Genomic DNA, 17,265 nt, shown 5'->3' with positions numbered 1-17,265 from the left:
TATGTTTACTTTATCTCTACCTGCTTTTATGCCTCCTACACAGTTTGTAGCCCATCCAAACTGTCAACAGCAGCTTTTGTCCATATGGTATGAGAATCTGTCTGGGCTCAGGCAGCAAACCACAGCTGTCAAGTTACTTGTGGTTTTGGGGGTGGTGGTTGGACTTCCCATCCTAGCCTTACTGTACTGGATAGCACCCTCAAGCAAGGTCAGACTGCAGTAAACTAACCTTTAGTCAATGTGAATTCAGCCATGGCATTGAATTTCTATTCTGCTTATTTAATATAACAAGTAAGAAAAGAACACAATGCTGTGTATGGATTTATTCTTATTATGAATGTGCTGCAATAACAATCATTCAACAATGCAATTCTTTATTTGTTTTGTGCAATGTTTTTAATTCTAGTTGGGGAAGATCATACGTGGGCCTTTCCTAAAATTTGTGGCTCATGCAGCTTCTTTCACAATCTTTCTTGGCCTTCTCATCATGAACGCTGCTGACCGTTTTGAAGGGACAACTCTCTTACCAAATATGACCATCCACGACCACCCCTCCCAATTGTTCCGCATGAAGACAACACCTTTTACCTGGATGGAAATGCTGATCATTTCCTGGGTCGTAGGTCGGACATAATCTCTCACTGTGTTACACAGCAAATCAAACATTTATTCTAAACCAGATAATTTCTTGCTCACATGACATTCCAAACCTATATAATTTTTTGAAACACAAAAGGAGAACTTTTTTGAGAAATGTTCTCAATGACAATTGGTGACTAAGTTCCAAAAAGGACAATAAAGCACTATAAAAGTAGTCCATATGACCAGTACATATGGGTTTGGAATGACATGAGGGTGAGTAAATGATGACACATTAGACATCAAGCTTAAGGAAAGTACCCACAGTGATGTACTAAAATGAATCCCAAATGACTGCTGCAAGCACACAATGAATCAGAAGGGCCACGACTCTTCTAACTGTCTAGCATCTGTCATATCTGCCCTATACAAATATTTTTTTAAATGATCTTTAAAAGCAATATTGTTAATTTAGAAAGAAAAAAAAATACGTTCACTACAGACTTGACACATTTGCTTAAAATATCAGACACTAAATGACTGAGTGCATGAATATTTGTATAATACAACTCTAATTACCTCTTTCTTTTTTGGAATTAAAGGAATGATTTGGGCTGAATGTAAAGAGATTTGGTCTCAGGGTCCTCGGGAATATCTGCTGGAGCCTTGGAATTTGCTGGACTTTGGAATGCTGGCCATTTTTGTGACTTCCTTTATTGCTAGATTCATGGCATTTTGGCATGCAAATGTTGCACAGAGTTACGTCGACAAGCGCTACACAGATCTATCGAACATTACCTTGCCCCTTGAGATAGAATACTATCGTCTTGGTGAGTACTGCTGTCAAGCTTTACTGAAGAAATAATCGTTTTTTTGTCCATTTAAAGGGGGGACAATTTATGCTTCTTTTCAGAGTCTTAATTTTGTTTTTGGTGTCTTCTAGAATAGGTTTTCATGCTTGAATGTTGAAAAAACATTCTTTTTTACATTGTTGCAGCACCCCTCTTCCCAGTCTGTCAGTAACGCTCTTTTTAGTTTGTGTCTATAATAAGTCTCCTTCTGAAAAGTGCTATGTGCTCTGATTTTTTTTTAAAGTTTCAACACACTACTAATGCAACTCACTAAACTTTTTCATGCTCAAACACTACTTAAGAAAGCTGAAAATGTGACCACTGTTGAGATAAAAATTTTTTGACATTATCTCAAGAATGTGTTCTGTGGAGGGTCAAAACTGCCAAATAAATAAAAAATGAATATGATTTCTACAACATTACATCAACAATGCAATTTGTTTTGTGCAATGTTGATCATGGTCCTCTTCTAAAATGTGTGGTACATGCAGCTTCTTTTAAGATTTATCTTATTAAAATAAATAAATAATAATACAGTAATACATTTTTAAGGTTTCTATATCATTACTTTAACGATGCAAAAATTATTTTTGCAAAACAGTGTACACTGCTTTGGGTAATATCATCTGTTTAAATAGCAAATGCACTCGTGCGCATTTGTTCGCCCATGGGTGTGCTGGTCTGAGAATGAGGTGTGTTCAGGCGCATTGTTGGCGTGTTGCTATTTTGAGGCAACTGAAAACGACTGCGATCAAAACTACAGAAAAAAACAGTAATATTATTACAATTTAAAATAATGGTTTTCAATTTGAATATACTTTATATCTAATTTTTTTTTTGTGATACAAAGATTTCATCAGCCATTACTCCAGTCTTCAGTGTAACATGATCCTTCAGAAATCATTTTAAAATACTGATATGATACTCCGTTATTATCAATGTTGGAAACCTGTGATACTTTTTTCAGGATTTATTGAAGTTATTATAAATCTTTACTATCACTTTTTATCAATTTAACACATCCTTGCAGAATAAAAGCATTAATTTCTTTTTTAAAAAATAAAGAAAAAAATGTACTGACCCCAAACTTTTGAACGGTAGTGTATATTGATACGAAAGACTTATATTTTGAATAAATGCTGTTCTTTTTTAACTTTTTTTTCATCAAAGAATCCTGGAACAAGTATTATAGGTTAATTAAAATATATATATTAAGCAGCATATTAGTATGATTTCTGAAGGATCTTGTGACACTGAAGACTGGAGTAATGGTTGAAATTTTTTTTGCTTTGCATCACAGAAAACAAATATATTTTAAAATATATTAAAACTGAAAACCATTATTTTAAATTGTAATATTATTTCACAATATTACTGTTTTTTTCTGTATTTTGATCAAATAAATGCAAGCTTGATGAGCATAAGAGACTTCTTTCAAAAAGATTTAAAAACATTTGACCGGTACTATATTCATTCAACAAAATATTCTGGGGGCCATGAACTTTTTGTGAAAATGATCAAACATGCTGGTGCTGGCTGGCAACTTGTTTAAAAAAAAAATGCTGGGTTAAAGGGATAGTTCACCCAAAAATGAAAATTCTGTCATCATTTACTCACCCTCAACCTCAAGTTGTTCCAAACCAGTATGAATTTATTTTTCTGCTGAACACAAAAGAAGATATTTTGAAGAATGTCAGTAACCAAACAGTTGATGGGCCTCACTGACTTCCATAGTATGGAAAAAAAATACCATGGAAGTCAATGAGGCCCATCAACTGTTTGGTTATCCATATTCTTCAAAATATCTTCTCAAAAATTTTCATTTTTGGGTGAACTGTCTCTTTAATGAACGCAGACATGTGGGAACATAAATGTAGAGGCTCACACTTTTTCCACCAATAACTTTCCATGTTGAATACCTTCATCTTGACCATCTCAGATTCTCAGCTTTTACACGTTTCTTTTTTATATATTTCAGCCCGTGTCTACTGGGTTCCTTCAGACCCTCAGCTGATCTCTGAGGGCCTTTATGCAATCGCAGTGGTTCTGAGCTTCTCTCGGATTGCCTACATCCTGCCGGCCAACGAGAGCTTTGGGCCCTTGCAGATCTCTCTGGGCAGGACTGTGAAAGACATATTTAAATTCATGGTGATCTTCATAATGGTGTTTGTGGCCTTCATGATTGGAATGTTTAACCTCTACTCATACTATCGTGGAGCAAAACAAAACGGTGCCTTCACAACGTAAGCACTGAATATAACTGGTTGATTCACATTAATTCCTTTGATTATTGTTTATCTCTTCCTTTATAATCATATCACATCCATGCCTTTATTTGTTATATAATTACAAAACGCCCAGAGCCTTTGGCAGCAATGCACTAGGACATACTGGAAGTAGGCGTTTGGCAAATTCAATTATGACTACCACACCACGACCATGTCCATGTGGACATCGGAGTGAATAAGAGTCCTGGACTCTTCATGCTCTTGATATTAAAAAGCCTCAGGTCGATATGAAATAGACAAGTAATTAATTGAAATACAAAATCAATTAATTAATAAATGTGAAATAAAAATTGGACTGTTGTGCCATTTAGTACTTAGAGAAGCTTTTAGGCCAAATAGGCCAGTTGCACGAACCCAATCTCATGAGTAAATTAGTTTAATTTGTATGACAACCAAGCATGAAGGTCCACCCCCAATCACTAAAGTTAAAGGGTTAGTTCACCCAAAAATGAAAATTATGTCATTTATTACTCACCCTCATGCCGTTCCACACCCGTAAGACCTTCATTCCTCTTCGGAACACAAATTAAGATATTTTTGTTGAAATTCGATGGCTCAGTGAGGCCTGCATAGCCTAGCCTGACGTCGTCATACTCAATTCTAGTCAGAATATGAGTCTGATACTGCTCTGTTGGGCTGTGATTATGGGGCGTGTTTCAACTGAACCAGGAAAGACCTCAATTGGATAGACTTACAACCAATCAGAGCAACGGAGCGACGCATAAGGTTAGTTGTCAAATGTCAACAGAACTCAACTGCACTGTGTTGCCAAGTCCGTGGGTTGAAGCGACCCCAATTATGTGATATACAGACCCAGGAATGCGATTTTTAGCTGCCAGCCCTGCCAAAATAACACATATTTTACCCCCCAAATGCCTTTTTTCCTGGAGAACCCCCCCTGGAAAGCTATTGGGCTTGTTTTTGGCTAGTTTTGAGGAACGTTAGCAATTGTGCAGGTTTTGTTGTAAAAACTTGGCAACCCACTCTGCACGCACGTTGGAATAAGTAGCTTAACGTTAGAAGAAAAAGATGAGTGTAAACGATCTTTGCCGGTGTTGTGAAAAAAAGAATTTAAGGATACACAGAGTACTTACCAACACGATCATCATTTCTGAGAGAAATAGTAAAGGTGAATGCATATACGAACAAGTTCTCCGTTTAGGATTAGAACAAACTCAACCCAAGCGCCTTTGATGACGTGGATGATTACGTTACTGTTTATCATCTGTCCATCATCGTCTAAAGCCCGCCCTGACAATTTCATTGGTCCGAACAGCTTCTGTTCGGGCATAATTACTTCTCTATTGAGCAAGTCCAGACCGAACTGCCCGAGTAAAAATGTTGTGGGCGGGGCTAAGTTCGGCTGGCATCCAGGCTATGCATAGCCAGCAATGACATTTCTTCTCTCAAGATCCATAAATGTACTAAAAACATATTTAAATCAGTTCATGTGAGTACACGCTGATTCATAACGCTCTGAAGCTTCTTAAAGCACAGAATATAAGACACAGACGGCCAAACAGACAATCATAACGGAGCGCGGTGCAGAGTAAAGTGAGTGTTTCAACTTTTCAATGAATTCCTGTGATAGTTTAGCTTCCATATGCGATCTGAAAACATGCCAGACTGGCGCTTAACGTTACCTCAGCTCTGCTCAGCTCTTCGTGATGCATGAAATCTTACACTGCTGCATCTGTGCCGTGACTTTCATTCGGCTTACTCACACTTTATTGAAAAGACACGTTCAGTTCCCTATCAGTCCGTCACGTTCGGCGTACGTCGGACTTCACCGACGAATTGGGATCACTTCAGGGAGCCCCTATCAGCTTTGAGATATAGAGAACAGAGATAGAGATTTGCATCTCGCGCTCTGCCCCGCACTGCGGGTATAAACAGGAAGCGAGAGCAGCGCACTATTGTCATTCACTTCGGAGCCGATGAAGCAAGACTGCTTTTCTAAAAGGGAGCCTATCTACAAGAGAGATACTCCAGAGAACGAGAGGGACGCTTGTTTGCGAAAAGGCACAATCAGCGTGACCGCGTGCTCACCGCTGCATCAGCATAACAAACTGCTGTTCTCACAGCAACTGTCGGTTTGGTGAGGGCGTTTGTCTCAGTGAGTGCAGACACAGGACTCCTGTGTGCTGCCGCGGTCTTCCCCTGGGTGCTTCAGCACTGTTGAGCGTTTCCTCACAAAAGAGCAACACGGGTGTGACACTGCGTCTTCTTCAAGACGTCATTCCACCCGTGCATTTCTGGATGCGGTTGTTTCCTGTCCTGATGGCCACGATCCCTCTCGCATAAACATGTGACTGCGGTCGTGGGTGATCCGTGTTCTCTCAGGGGAACGGGATCACGTCGACGCGCTGTTCGTCTCGCCTTCTGCGTGAGGGTTTGAGTGTTCAGCGCGCCGTGTGCCGGCTAGCTGCCGGGTGACATGCGTGGTCGAGACTATGAAACCTCAAACGGGGTTGAGTCCCTTCGCTTATACCCCAATCTAGTTTCTTTTCTGGTGCACCAGAAAAGGGGCTACTTTGGCTGATAAGCCTGGGTGACCTGAGGTTTACAGTGATGCTTCCCCCACCGAGTACATCTCCGTGGGCCCCCCACTCCTCTATCGCATCGCAAGCATGTTGAGAATGTGTTCGTGGGTGGTCTATGTTCTCTCATGAGAGCATAACCACGTCGGCGCGTTGTTCATCTTGCCTTTTTCATAAGGGCTTGAGTGTTCAGCGCGCCGTGTGTATCTAATATGCCTGCTGGTAGCTTACAGAGGGGATTGCTGGTCCTTAAAAAAAAAAAAAAAGGATCTAGCGTTTCATTTGGGGCTCTAGCAGAGGACAGATGTCAATTGCTGCATCGGAGAGAGGGCTGTTATGTGTTGGAAATGGTGATGCTGAGATACCCACTATAATAGTGGGCGCTCATGCTGAATCAGATTCATACTTGACAGCCATGCTTTCCCGGGTGGCTGAGGCGTAGTGCAACGCGTAAATCGCCTTGCCCGCCCCTTGCCTTTTCCCGGATGTGCATTGGAAGGCTCTGGCATTGTGGGACTATTTGGTGCCAAAATATGGAACACTAAAAGGGCCATAATATGTATAAAGTTTTCCTCTCTCTCATTACCCTCATCAGTGGGGTGGCAGTGCCACTGGCAGGCCACCTCCGCCCTGCTTAGTGCACAAGGGTAGTTCTGAGCCGAGGTTGAGCTGCGCACAGCGCTGGCCCTTGGCCAGACGATGTCCACCCTGGTCCAGAAACACCATTGACCCGGATTTGGTCAGGAGCTGCTCTTTCCCCGGAGGAGGGCCGGGTGGAAAACCATTGGTAATTCTGTTCTGCCACTGGTGTTAAAAACAGCCAGTGATACCCAAATTCTTAAGAGCAGTTCCAATACCTCTGGGTCTCGGGAGTTCGGGAATGGCAGCGTGTGACGCTACAAAGCCTCGCCGCTCTCATTCCCCTCCCCACAAGAGGGTGAGAATGGCAGTGTGTGTGACGCTACAAAGCCTTGCCCCTCTCATTCCCCTCCCCACAAGAGGGCGAGAATGGCAGTGTGTGACGCTACAAAGCCTCGCCACTCCCATTCCCCTCTTCTCAGCGGTGCGAGGACGACTATGCCTAGGACGACTTGTGCGACGCTATGCCTCGCCGCTCTTGTTCCCCGCTGAGGAAGGAGGTGAGGCAGGCCGTGTGCGACGCCATAAAGCCTTGCCACACTCAGCCCCTCCTTCAATCGGAGAGTGCGCTTGCCGGTGTACGACGCTCCCATGGCTGTGGGGATGCACATAAGCGGCCTTCCCACACTCGCACAACCCCTCAGCGGAAGCAGGTAGGGTTGCACAGCACACTCAGACCCCACTTCGGGCCGCTACCATGCCGTCCGAGTCGGGTCCCTGCACGCCGCTACACTGCCCTGCTGCGGGTACGTCTGTAGTGCTGTTGGTCAGCTTGCATGGTCACTGGGAGCCTGGCTAGTGCTTCCCAGCCCGGCTTGCCGGCTCGTCTGTACCATCAGACTCGGCTCTGCGATTCAGTTCGCCTGGCGCTCCCCCAAGCTCAGGGGCGTTCACTTCACCTCCGTGTCGAAGGAGGACGCCCCTGTGCTCCAGGCAAAGATCGCAGTCCTACTGGCGAAGGACGCGATAGAGCCGATATGAATATGTTGATATGATAGATCCCTCCAGCCGATACGAAGTCCGGGATCTACAGCCCGTACTTCATTGTACCCAAGAAAACGGCGGGTTATGGCCAATCTTGGATCTGCAAATTCTTGAATCGGTCCCTTAAAGAAATGCCGTTCAGAATGCTAAACGCAGAAACGCATCTTCAGGTGCATCCGTCCCCAAGATTGGTTAGCAGCGATCGACCTGAAGGACGTGTACTTTCATGTCTCGGTTTTCCCTCGACGCAGACCGTTCCTACATGTTGCGTTAGAGGGACGGGCACATCAGTACAGAGTCTTACTCTTCGGGCTGTCCCTGTCGCCCCGTGTCTTCACGAAAGACGCGGAGGCGGCCATTGCTCCCATGAGAGAGCATGGGGCACCTCAGCCGTTTGGGGTTTCAGGTCAAGGGAGAAAAGAGCAAACTCTGCCCCACGCAGAGGATCTCTTTTCTCTGTACGGAGCTGGACTCGGTCGGTCTGACAGCGCGCCTCACCAAGGAGCGCATCCAGTCTGTGTTGAACAGCTTGAACTCGTTCAAACGCAGGACAGCGTTACCACTGAAACATTTTCAGTGGCTCCTGGGGCATATGGCATCCGCAGTCGCAGTAACGCCGCTGGGATTGCTTCATATGAGCCTGCTTCAACGCTGGCTACTCGGCCGAGTCCCGAGATGGGCGTGGCACAGCGGAACCCTCCGTGTCCAAGTGACGCCGAGATGCCGCCAAACCTTCAGCCCGTGGTCGGACCCTTCGTTTTTATGGGCAAGAGTGCCTCTACAACAAGTGTCCAGTCATGCTGTTATCTCCACGGATGCCTCATCCACCGGCTGGGGCGCCACGTACAACGGGCTTGAAGTTTTGGGTCTGTGGATGGGGCCTCAACTGCAATGGCATATCAATTGCCTGGAGTTGTTAGCAGTTCGTCTTGCACACAGCCACTTCAAGGAGCCGCTCAGAGGCAAGCACGTTTCCTGTCCGTACGGACAGCACGGCGGCCGTTGCGTACGTCAAAGAAAACAGGGTGGTCTACGCTCCCGTCGCATGTCACAACTCGCCCGTCATCTCCTCCTCCTCTGGAGTCAGAAGCATCTGAGGTCGCTTCATGCCATTCACATTCTGGGCCTGCTCAATCGTGCAGCCGACGAGCTCTCATGTCAGCAAGTGTACCCGGGAGAGTGGAGACTCCATCCCCAGGTGGTCTAGCTGATCTGGAGTGGCTTCGGGACCGCACAGGTAGACCTGTTTGCCGCCCCGGACACGACCTACTGCCAGTTGTTTTACACCCTGACCGAGGGGACCCTCGGCTCGGGTGCTCTGGCACACAGCTGGCCCCGGGGCCTACGCAAATATGCATTTTCCCCAGTGAGCCTTCTTGCACAGACACTGTGCTACGTCAGGGAGGACGAGGCCTGTATTGGCCCAACCGGACTTCGTTCCCGGAACTAGTACTCCTCGCGACAGCACCTCCTTGGCCCATTCCTCTGAGGAAGGACCTGCTGACTCAGAGACGGGGCACCCTTTGGCACCCGCGTCCGGACCTCTGGAAACTCCATGTCTGGTCCCTGGACGGGACGTAGAGGTTCTAGGTGGCCTGCCACAGAATGTGGTAGACACCATCACTTCCGCTAGAGCTCCCTCTACGAGGCACCTCTATGCATTGAAGTGGAACCTGTTCGTCAATTGGTGTTCTTCTCGCCGAGAAGACCCCCGGAGATGCTCGATCGGTTGTGCTTTCCTTCCTACAAGATGGGTTGGAGCGAAGGCTGTCTCCCTTCACCCTCAAAGTTTATGTTGCCGCTATCGTCGCAAACCATGATTGATGGTAAGTCTGTTGGGAAGCACGATCTGATCGTCAGGTTCCTGAGGGGGGCGAGGAGACTAAATCCGCCTCGCCCTCCCTCCATACCCTCTTGGGACTTAACTCTGGTGCTAACCGCACTACAGAGAGCGCCCTTTGAGCCTTTGCAGTCGGCAGAGTTGAAAATCCTGTCTTTAAAGACAGTACTCCTGACTGCATTGGCCTCTATCAAGAGGGTAAAGGAACCTGCAGGCATTTTCGGTCAACGAATCGTGCCTGGAGTTCGGGCCTGGTACCTCTCATGTAATCCTGAGACCCTGGCCTGGATATGTGCCCAAGGTTCCCACCACTCCCTTCTGGGACCAGGTGGTGAGCCTGCAAGCGCTGCCTTCGGAGGAGGCAGACCCAGCCCTAGCTTTTCTCTGTCCTGTCCGCGCCCTGCAGACTTATGTCGACAGAACGCAAAGCTTCAGGACCTCAGAGCAGCTCTTCGTCTGTTACAGAGGACAGCAGAAGGGAAAGGCTGTCTCCAAGCAGAGGATGGCCCACTGGATAGTGGATGCCATCGTCTTGGTGTATGAAACCCAAGACGTGCCCTGCCCGCTCGGGTTAAGAGCCCACTCCACTAGGGGTGTTGCTTCTTCCTGGGCGGTGGCTCGTGGCCTCGCTGACAGATATTGTGGAGCTGCTGGCTGGGCGACACCTAACATGTTCGCTAGATTCTATAGCCTGCGTGTAGAGTCGTTAGCTTCCCATGTGCTCACTTCCTATACTCAGTAACACCGGAGTGCCCGTTCTAGTATCGGCTTGCTGCGCCATTCCCTTCCCCATGGAACGGATACGTGCGCTTATCTGCTCCAGTCGAGTTCCCCTAAGGATAGGCGAACCCTGTCGAGTCATCCGCAACCCGCGGCAGTCGGATGTGGCGGAGCATCCGACGCAAGGTTTAACACTCGTATGCATTGGTGGAACTTGTGTTAGGCTGGGTTCCATATGTTGTGACCCCCACGGCGGTCCCATATGTGTATTCTTCCACAGTACAGCTCCCTACGGCGAGCTTGTGTCTTTCCCTCGGCAGAGCTCCTCTGCCGTCCCAGTACGGTGTTGTTCTCCCGCCGTAATTGGCCAGAGCCACCCCTGGGACTTCTGTATGTTGCACTGCCCAAGGCCAGTCCATACGTGTATTCTCCGCATGGTAACTCCATCCGGGCATGATGTGGCTTCCGCAGCGGCCCTCCGGGCACGCTTCCCAGCGTTATCCAATAGTCGGCTGAGTGGGTCTTGCGGAACAGCAGTGTGACTCTCCCTGCATGAGATTTCCCGCCCGGAACAGACAGGGTCTGAGGGGCTCTTTGCTGGGCGCTGGAAGTGGTAGTAACTGTCGCGTTTTCCAAAGATCCCAATTCGTCTGTGACGTCCGACGTACGTCGAAAGTGACGATGTACGTCAAACGTGACCGACGTACGTCGAACGTGACCGACTGAAAGGGAACGTCTCGGTTACGTATGGTAACCCTCGTTCCCTGAAGGAGGGAACGGAGACGTACGTCCCGTCGCCACAGTTGCTGTACCATCACTGCATGGCCGAGTCACTAGTTCAGCTCCTCAGTGAAAAACAATAGTGCACTGCTCTCGCTTCCTGTTTATACCCGCAATGCGGGGCGAAGCGCGAGATGCAAATCTCGCACGCCAATGGCCCATTGGCCTGTTCTCTATATCTCGAAGCTGATAGGGGCTCCCTGAAGTGATCCCAATTCGTCGGTGACGTCCGACGTACGTCTCCGTTCCCTCCTTCAGGGAACGAGGGTTACCATACGTAACCGAGACATTTTTAATTGTAGTGTTTATTCTCTAACTGAACGAAATTATTGTATTACTATGAAGATCAAAACTACGGTGTACGGAGTGGCCTCGTAGGGCAGCGAAGCAAGTGCATTTTGGGAGTTGATGTCTTTCATCCACGAGACAAAAATACATTTTCTGTCTTTTCTCAGTCTAGAAGGCACCAAATTCAAAAATAACTTCACATTTCTACTGCATAAATGACCCAGTATAAATACAAAGCTTAATGTGAAATCACTGAAGTAACCCTTTTATGGATCTTGAGAGTGGAAATGACATTGCTGGTTATGCAATATGCAGGTCTCACTGAGCCATCGGATTTCAACAAAAATATCTTAATTTGTGTTCTGAAAATGAACGTAGGTCTTACGGGTGTGGAACGGCATGAGGGTGAGTATAAATGACATTATTTTCATTTTTGGGTGAACTAACTCTTTAAAGGTGGAGTAAGTGTTATTTCAAAACTGCTTTAGAAATGTGACTCGGGCTGAGTACAATGTCTACTAATTACACGGTGAAGAGAGCGCTCAGTGCACGTCATTGTTCAAAAGACATTACACAGGACGGACATTAGCCAAGCGATAACAGAAAGAGAGATGGCAGATAAAAAACAAATGTGGAAGATGTCAGTGGAACAAAAGAAGGCTTACGATCACGCAAGAAGTAGGACTCCAGCACTGGAGAGAACTCAAGGAGGGAAGGCCGAGGTTGCTTTATTTCTTCTCGATAGGCGAGTAGCATTGATTTTGTTTTGTTTCACAGAACTAATATATCCTGGCTTTTGCTTGAATATGCTCATGTGTCATGTTCGCTTGTTTGTCCATTTGCGATCGTCTCGTCGTTCACTTCAGCTATGATAAAGACCCATTCATTTCCACACCGTAGAAGCCTGAAGCGTCTATACCTCCTCACTCTCTGTTTCAAGTGTCAGCTTCCAAAATGTGTCCGACAAGTAAGATAATAAACTCCTAATATATGTTTGTTTCCTCTTTTCGTGATCGAAATCCCTCTAATCTTGTCATAATTGTAATATGTTCGTTAGTTGGACTGTCATGCTTGTGCTATCAAGTTGTTCATTGAGAACTGTTTGTGTTATTGTGATCGCTATGACCCTCTAATCTTGTCATAATTGGACTGTCGTGCTCGTGCTATCGAGTAATCCATAGTCGTTGCCTGGATTACGTATGTGTGGGGCGGAGCTATCTAAATAGGGGCGTGTTTGTTTGGTGATTTGAAATATCAACATCGGTTACCAGAAAGCACTTACCCCACCTTTAACCCTCATTGGAGCATAAACAGATTTTCATATGAATTCGCACACATTTTGCCAAAATCTAAAATGGTTAGGAATATCAATGAGAGTGTGTTGGTTGCACTGATTTAAATCATTTCTTTACTTTTATTTTAGGAGTAGATCACCATAGTCACATAAATTAAACAATCTCATTAATTTTCTTTATTACACAGTGATTTTTGATGAAAGCATTTCAATCATATTTTTTGCATAATGTAACTTGAATCTTGGGTTAAGCTATTTCTGGTAACCGATGTTGATATTTAAAATCACCAAAACAAACACGCGCTTACCCCAACAGGGTCTCGCACCTATTTTGATAGCTCCGCCCCACACATACGTACGCAACGCAGGCAACGACTATGGCGGAATCTGCTGTGCCAGCCGGCCGAGGGTATGATGTCATCAATAAGTGAAAGCAAACATATATTAGGAGTTTATTATCTTACTTTTCGGACACACGTTGGGAGCTGACGCTTGAAACAGACATTGGAGGAGGTTTAGACGCTCCAGGCTTATACAGTGTGGAAATGAATGGGTAATTATCATAGTTGAAGTGAACGACGATATGATTGCAAATGAACAATCAAGCAAACATGAGACACAAGTAAATCCAAGCAAAAGCCAGCATATATTAGTTCTGTGAAACAAAACTAAACCAATGTTACTCACCTATCGAGAAGAAATAAAGCAACCTTGGCGTCCAAAATATTATTAGAATATATTTGAAATATCACTTACCCCACCTTTAATGTTGCAAACTGGTATTTGTTAACATATTATTTTATTGTATCATCATACTCATAAACACTTGTTTGTAGAGCAAATAGTTTTGCTGTTTACTGTGCTTCAGAACTCTCTATCACCTTCTTTGATTGGAACATATCACATCATGTGTTGTATTTTAGAATATGCCTATGGAGAAAAATAATGGAAAAATATTTCTCTGACAAAGTGGGTGATCACTTTTAGCTTTGTATCAAAGTATTTTTGTTGTTGTTGTTGGCTTATAAACTATTAAAAACAGGACTTTAAAGAACATGTTCCTTTAAAAAAAAAAAAATAGGACATACTGTAGGCTTTAGTCAGAGCCATGAACCATTTGTTACTTGCTATTCCTAGTCAAAAGCAGCTGATATTACAGGAAGGCTCATTTGAGAGGGCATTTGATCAAAATACCCCTGTGAGAGTCATCAAACAATTCCTCAGAGTAGAAATATTGTACATTTGCTAAAAGTAAATTTTCTAAATTTTCTCAACTTAAACCTAGGATGGCTTGAGGGTGAGTAAATCATGGGGTAATTTTCATTTTAAAGTGAACTAATCCTTTAAACATTTGTTTGTTTATGAAATAATTATCCTGACCATAGCACATCTTGTATTGATTTTTTTAATTGACATTGATGAATGATATACTATTATGTAACATACCCCAGACCTAAAGGAAGTCGTCTGTTTCTTCTTCTTCTTCTTCTTTTTCTCCAGTGTGGAGGAGAGCTTCAAAACTTTATTCTGGGCTATTTTTGGACTTTCTGAGGTCAAGTCTGTCGTTATCAACAACGGGCACAAATTCATCGAGAATATTGGCTATGTACTTTATGGAGTCTACAATGTTACCATGGTTATCGTCTTACTCAACATGCTCATCGCCATGATCAACAACTCATTTCAGGAAATTGAGGTAATCATATTATGAAATGAGATCTATGAAACGACCAGACGTTGGGATAGGAGAGTACAGGCCAAGGGTAAATGTCCAGACCCCATAATTTCCCATTCATATTCCTTTTCAAATGAGATACAGATCCTTTATTTTACTGTTACATTTGTTCAAGTGCAATGGGAAGTCCTTTCTTTTCACAGTAGAAATTTATTATCATTTGTTTCATAAATTACAGCCTGTTTGTGTACACTGTAGAAACAACTTGTCAAAACTGGCTGTTCACAATGTATTGCAGTAGCATCCAACAGTGAAATATAAATTTGTCATGCATTGAATGAAACAAGTACAACAAATATAGTTGCTGCTGCAAAGTAAGAATGTATTGCACCAGGGAGGGTCTGATGGGGCAACAGGAAACAGAAGAAGTTATTTTTGATGCATTTTATTGCCATCTGGGGTCTGGGGATCTCATTATATGAACATTACTAATATGGCAACACACTTAACTGTTCAAATCATACGGCCCCTTACTGTTTTAGCATGCTATGGTTTTATCAGTGCATTTACAGATGCTACAAATTCCAGTTCCATGTTAGTACAGGATAAACTGGGGCTAGTGGTCACATGGGGAAGTTCTATATCTCAGTGAAGGTTTTGTCAAAAATCCAGTTACATAAATGCTTTCTCTAGCACTGGCTTTGAATATTGGTTTCAAAATCCTAGTTGAAAATTAAAATTGTTTAATTAAATTGATATTGTGATTATTTTTGTGATTTCTGTCATCCCATTTTAAATCTAAATTTTAAAGTTTACTTTTAAATGGGGTTCTTCATTTATGGCTCACACTCAGGACCTTCGGGTCAAAAATGACCCGGAGGGCGGGATTAAGATAAAAAAGATTTGAGTAAAATCAATGAAATATATTTTTGTTCAATAATATTTTTTATTTTCTTTTTTGGTGTTTTGAGATAATTTTATGATTTATAATGAATATTTATGCAATAATTATGACCAATTTTTTTCAATTCAATATAATAATATATATATATTATTTTTTTCTTTTTTTTTATTAAAGCTGTATTTCATTTTAGAGTCAAGCCTAGGCCTCATGAAAGCAATTTTTTAAATGAGATCGGTGCCATCCGGTGGACACATTGAGTATTTTTATCACGCAATATCAAATTTTTACCACTATAGTGGATCTTGCGTTTTATAAATTTTTTTTTAAAATCGTAGCTTCATTGGAATGGTCCGAGACTTGGTGACTTTATTGGTACTTGGTATATGAACACCCAAAAAAATGGGGACAGGATTTGAAAAGTCTTAGTTGTCGTAAAAAAAAAAATAGTCACACTCATGACCCCCATAGGAAATAAAAGGGAAATTGGCAAAAATTTGAAAATACAGAGTTTTTTTTGTGCATACAATCTACAAATCAGCCAGGATGCAGAAAAAAAGGAATCAACAGTGAAGGGGTGAATCTCTAAAACATCAAGAGTGCAAAACAGACAAAAAAACTTACACACACACACTTATACACACAAAAACACACGCACACACAAATGAACGCGTGCCATTTCAAAAGCTAATTGTGTTTTTGTGTGTGTGTGTGTGTGTGTGTGAATTATTTTGTCTGTTTTGCACTCTTGATGTTTTAGAGATTCACCCCTTCACTGTTGAGTCCTTTTTTTCTGCATCCTGGCTGATTTGTAGATTGTATCCACAAAAAAACTCTGTATTTTCATATTTTTGCCAATTTCCCATTCATTTCCTATGGGGGTCATTTTTGACCCAAAGGTCCTGAGTGTGACTATTTTTTTTACGACCACTTAGACTTTTCAAATCCTGTTCCAAATTTTTTGGGGTGTTCATATACCAAAGACCAATAAAGTCACCAAGTTTTGGACCATTCCGATGAAGCTACGATTTTTTTTTTTTTAAATAAAACTATTTATAATAAATTTATAATTTATAAAATTATTTTTGACCCGAAGAACCCCAGAGGGTTAAAGGGATAGTTCACCCAAAAATGAAAATGTGATGTTTATCTGCTTATCTCCAAGGCATCCAAGATATAGGTGACTTTGTTTCTTCAGTAGCACACAAATGAAGATTTTTAACTCCAACCGTTGCTGTCTGTCAGTCGTATAATTCATGTGAATGGTAACAAAATCTATGAGAGTGAAAAAAAACATGCCCAGACAAATCCAAATTAAACCCTGCAGCTCGTGACAACACATTGATGTCTTAAGACACAAACGATTGGTTTGTGCGAGAAACCGAACAGTATTTATATAATTTTTTTTAACCTCTAATACAGCCTAAGTCCAACAGCCTTGAGCGTGCAATCACTTCCGGTGTGTGAGGTCTGGACACTAGTTTAGATAAACAGATAAACATCAAATTTTCATTTTTGGGTGAACTATCCTTTTAAAGCTACACTGTGTAACTTTTTTAGTCTATTCTTAGCTAAAAACACTTAGTTCTTTAAAAATATATGTGCTCTTTAATGTATATTTACTTCTTTCAAGTAATAAAGTATTCTCGTAAGTTTATAATATGCCATTGAAAATACATAAGGTAATGGGATCTAACGGTGGTCGCCATGTTGCCCCTCCATCTTGAAAGTACATTAGCCAAAGAGGGACATACCCGTAAATTCAAGCTTCGCTTTTCGCGTTTTAACCGGTTTTAAAACTCGATGGCACTGTACAAAATTATCTGCCTCGCGCATGTGCGCGTCAACTTGTTCAGACTTGTCTGGTGCATGTGCAGAGAGTTTTC

At 43.2% G+C, this 17,265-nt stretch overlaps 1 protein-coding gene across 1 annotated transcript in view; it reads left to right on the top strand.

Moving 5' to 3' along the window:
• trpc6b (transient receptor potential cation channel, subfamily C, member 6b) overlaps nucleotides 1-17,265 on the top strand; it is a gene marked incomplete at both ends in the record, with an annotated part of 46,869 nt that overhangs the window by 19,654 nt on the left and 9,950 nt on the right. The window contains 5 exons of the mRNA XM_079824743.1: nucleotides 44-208; nucleotides 407-623; nucleotides 1,182-1,409; nucleotides 3,409-3,673; nucleotides 14,304-14,499. Of these exons, the coding sequence (XP_079680869.1) occupies nucleotides 44-208; nucleotides 407-623; nucleotides 1,182-1,409; nucleotides 3,409-3,673; nucleotides 14,304-14,499 (1,071 nt within the window). The remainder of the gene's footprint in view (nucleotides 1-43; nucleotides 209-406; nucleotides 624-1,181; nucleotides 1,410-3,408; nucleotides 3,674-14,303; nucleotides 14,500-17,265) is intronic.

Source organism: Gobio gobio, assembly GCF_949357685.1.
Source record: "Gobio gobio genome assembly, chromosome: 9".
NCBI lineage: Eukaryota > Metazoa > Chordata > Actinopteri > Cypriniformes > Gobionidae > Gobio > Gobio gobio.
Note: the sequence above shows the minus strand (reverse complement) of the source record. Positions and strands in the feature narration are given on the sequence as shown.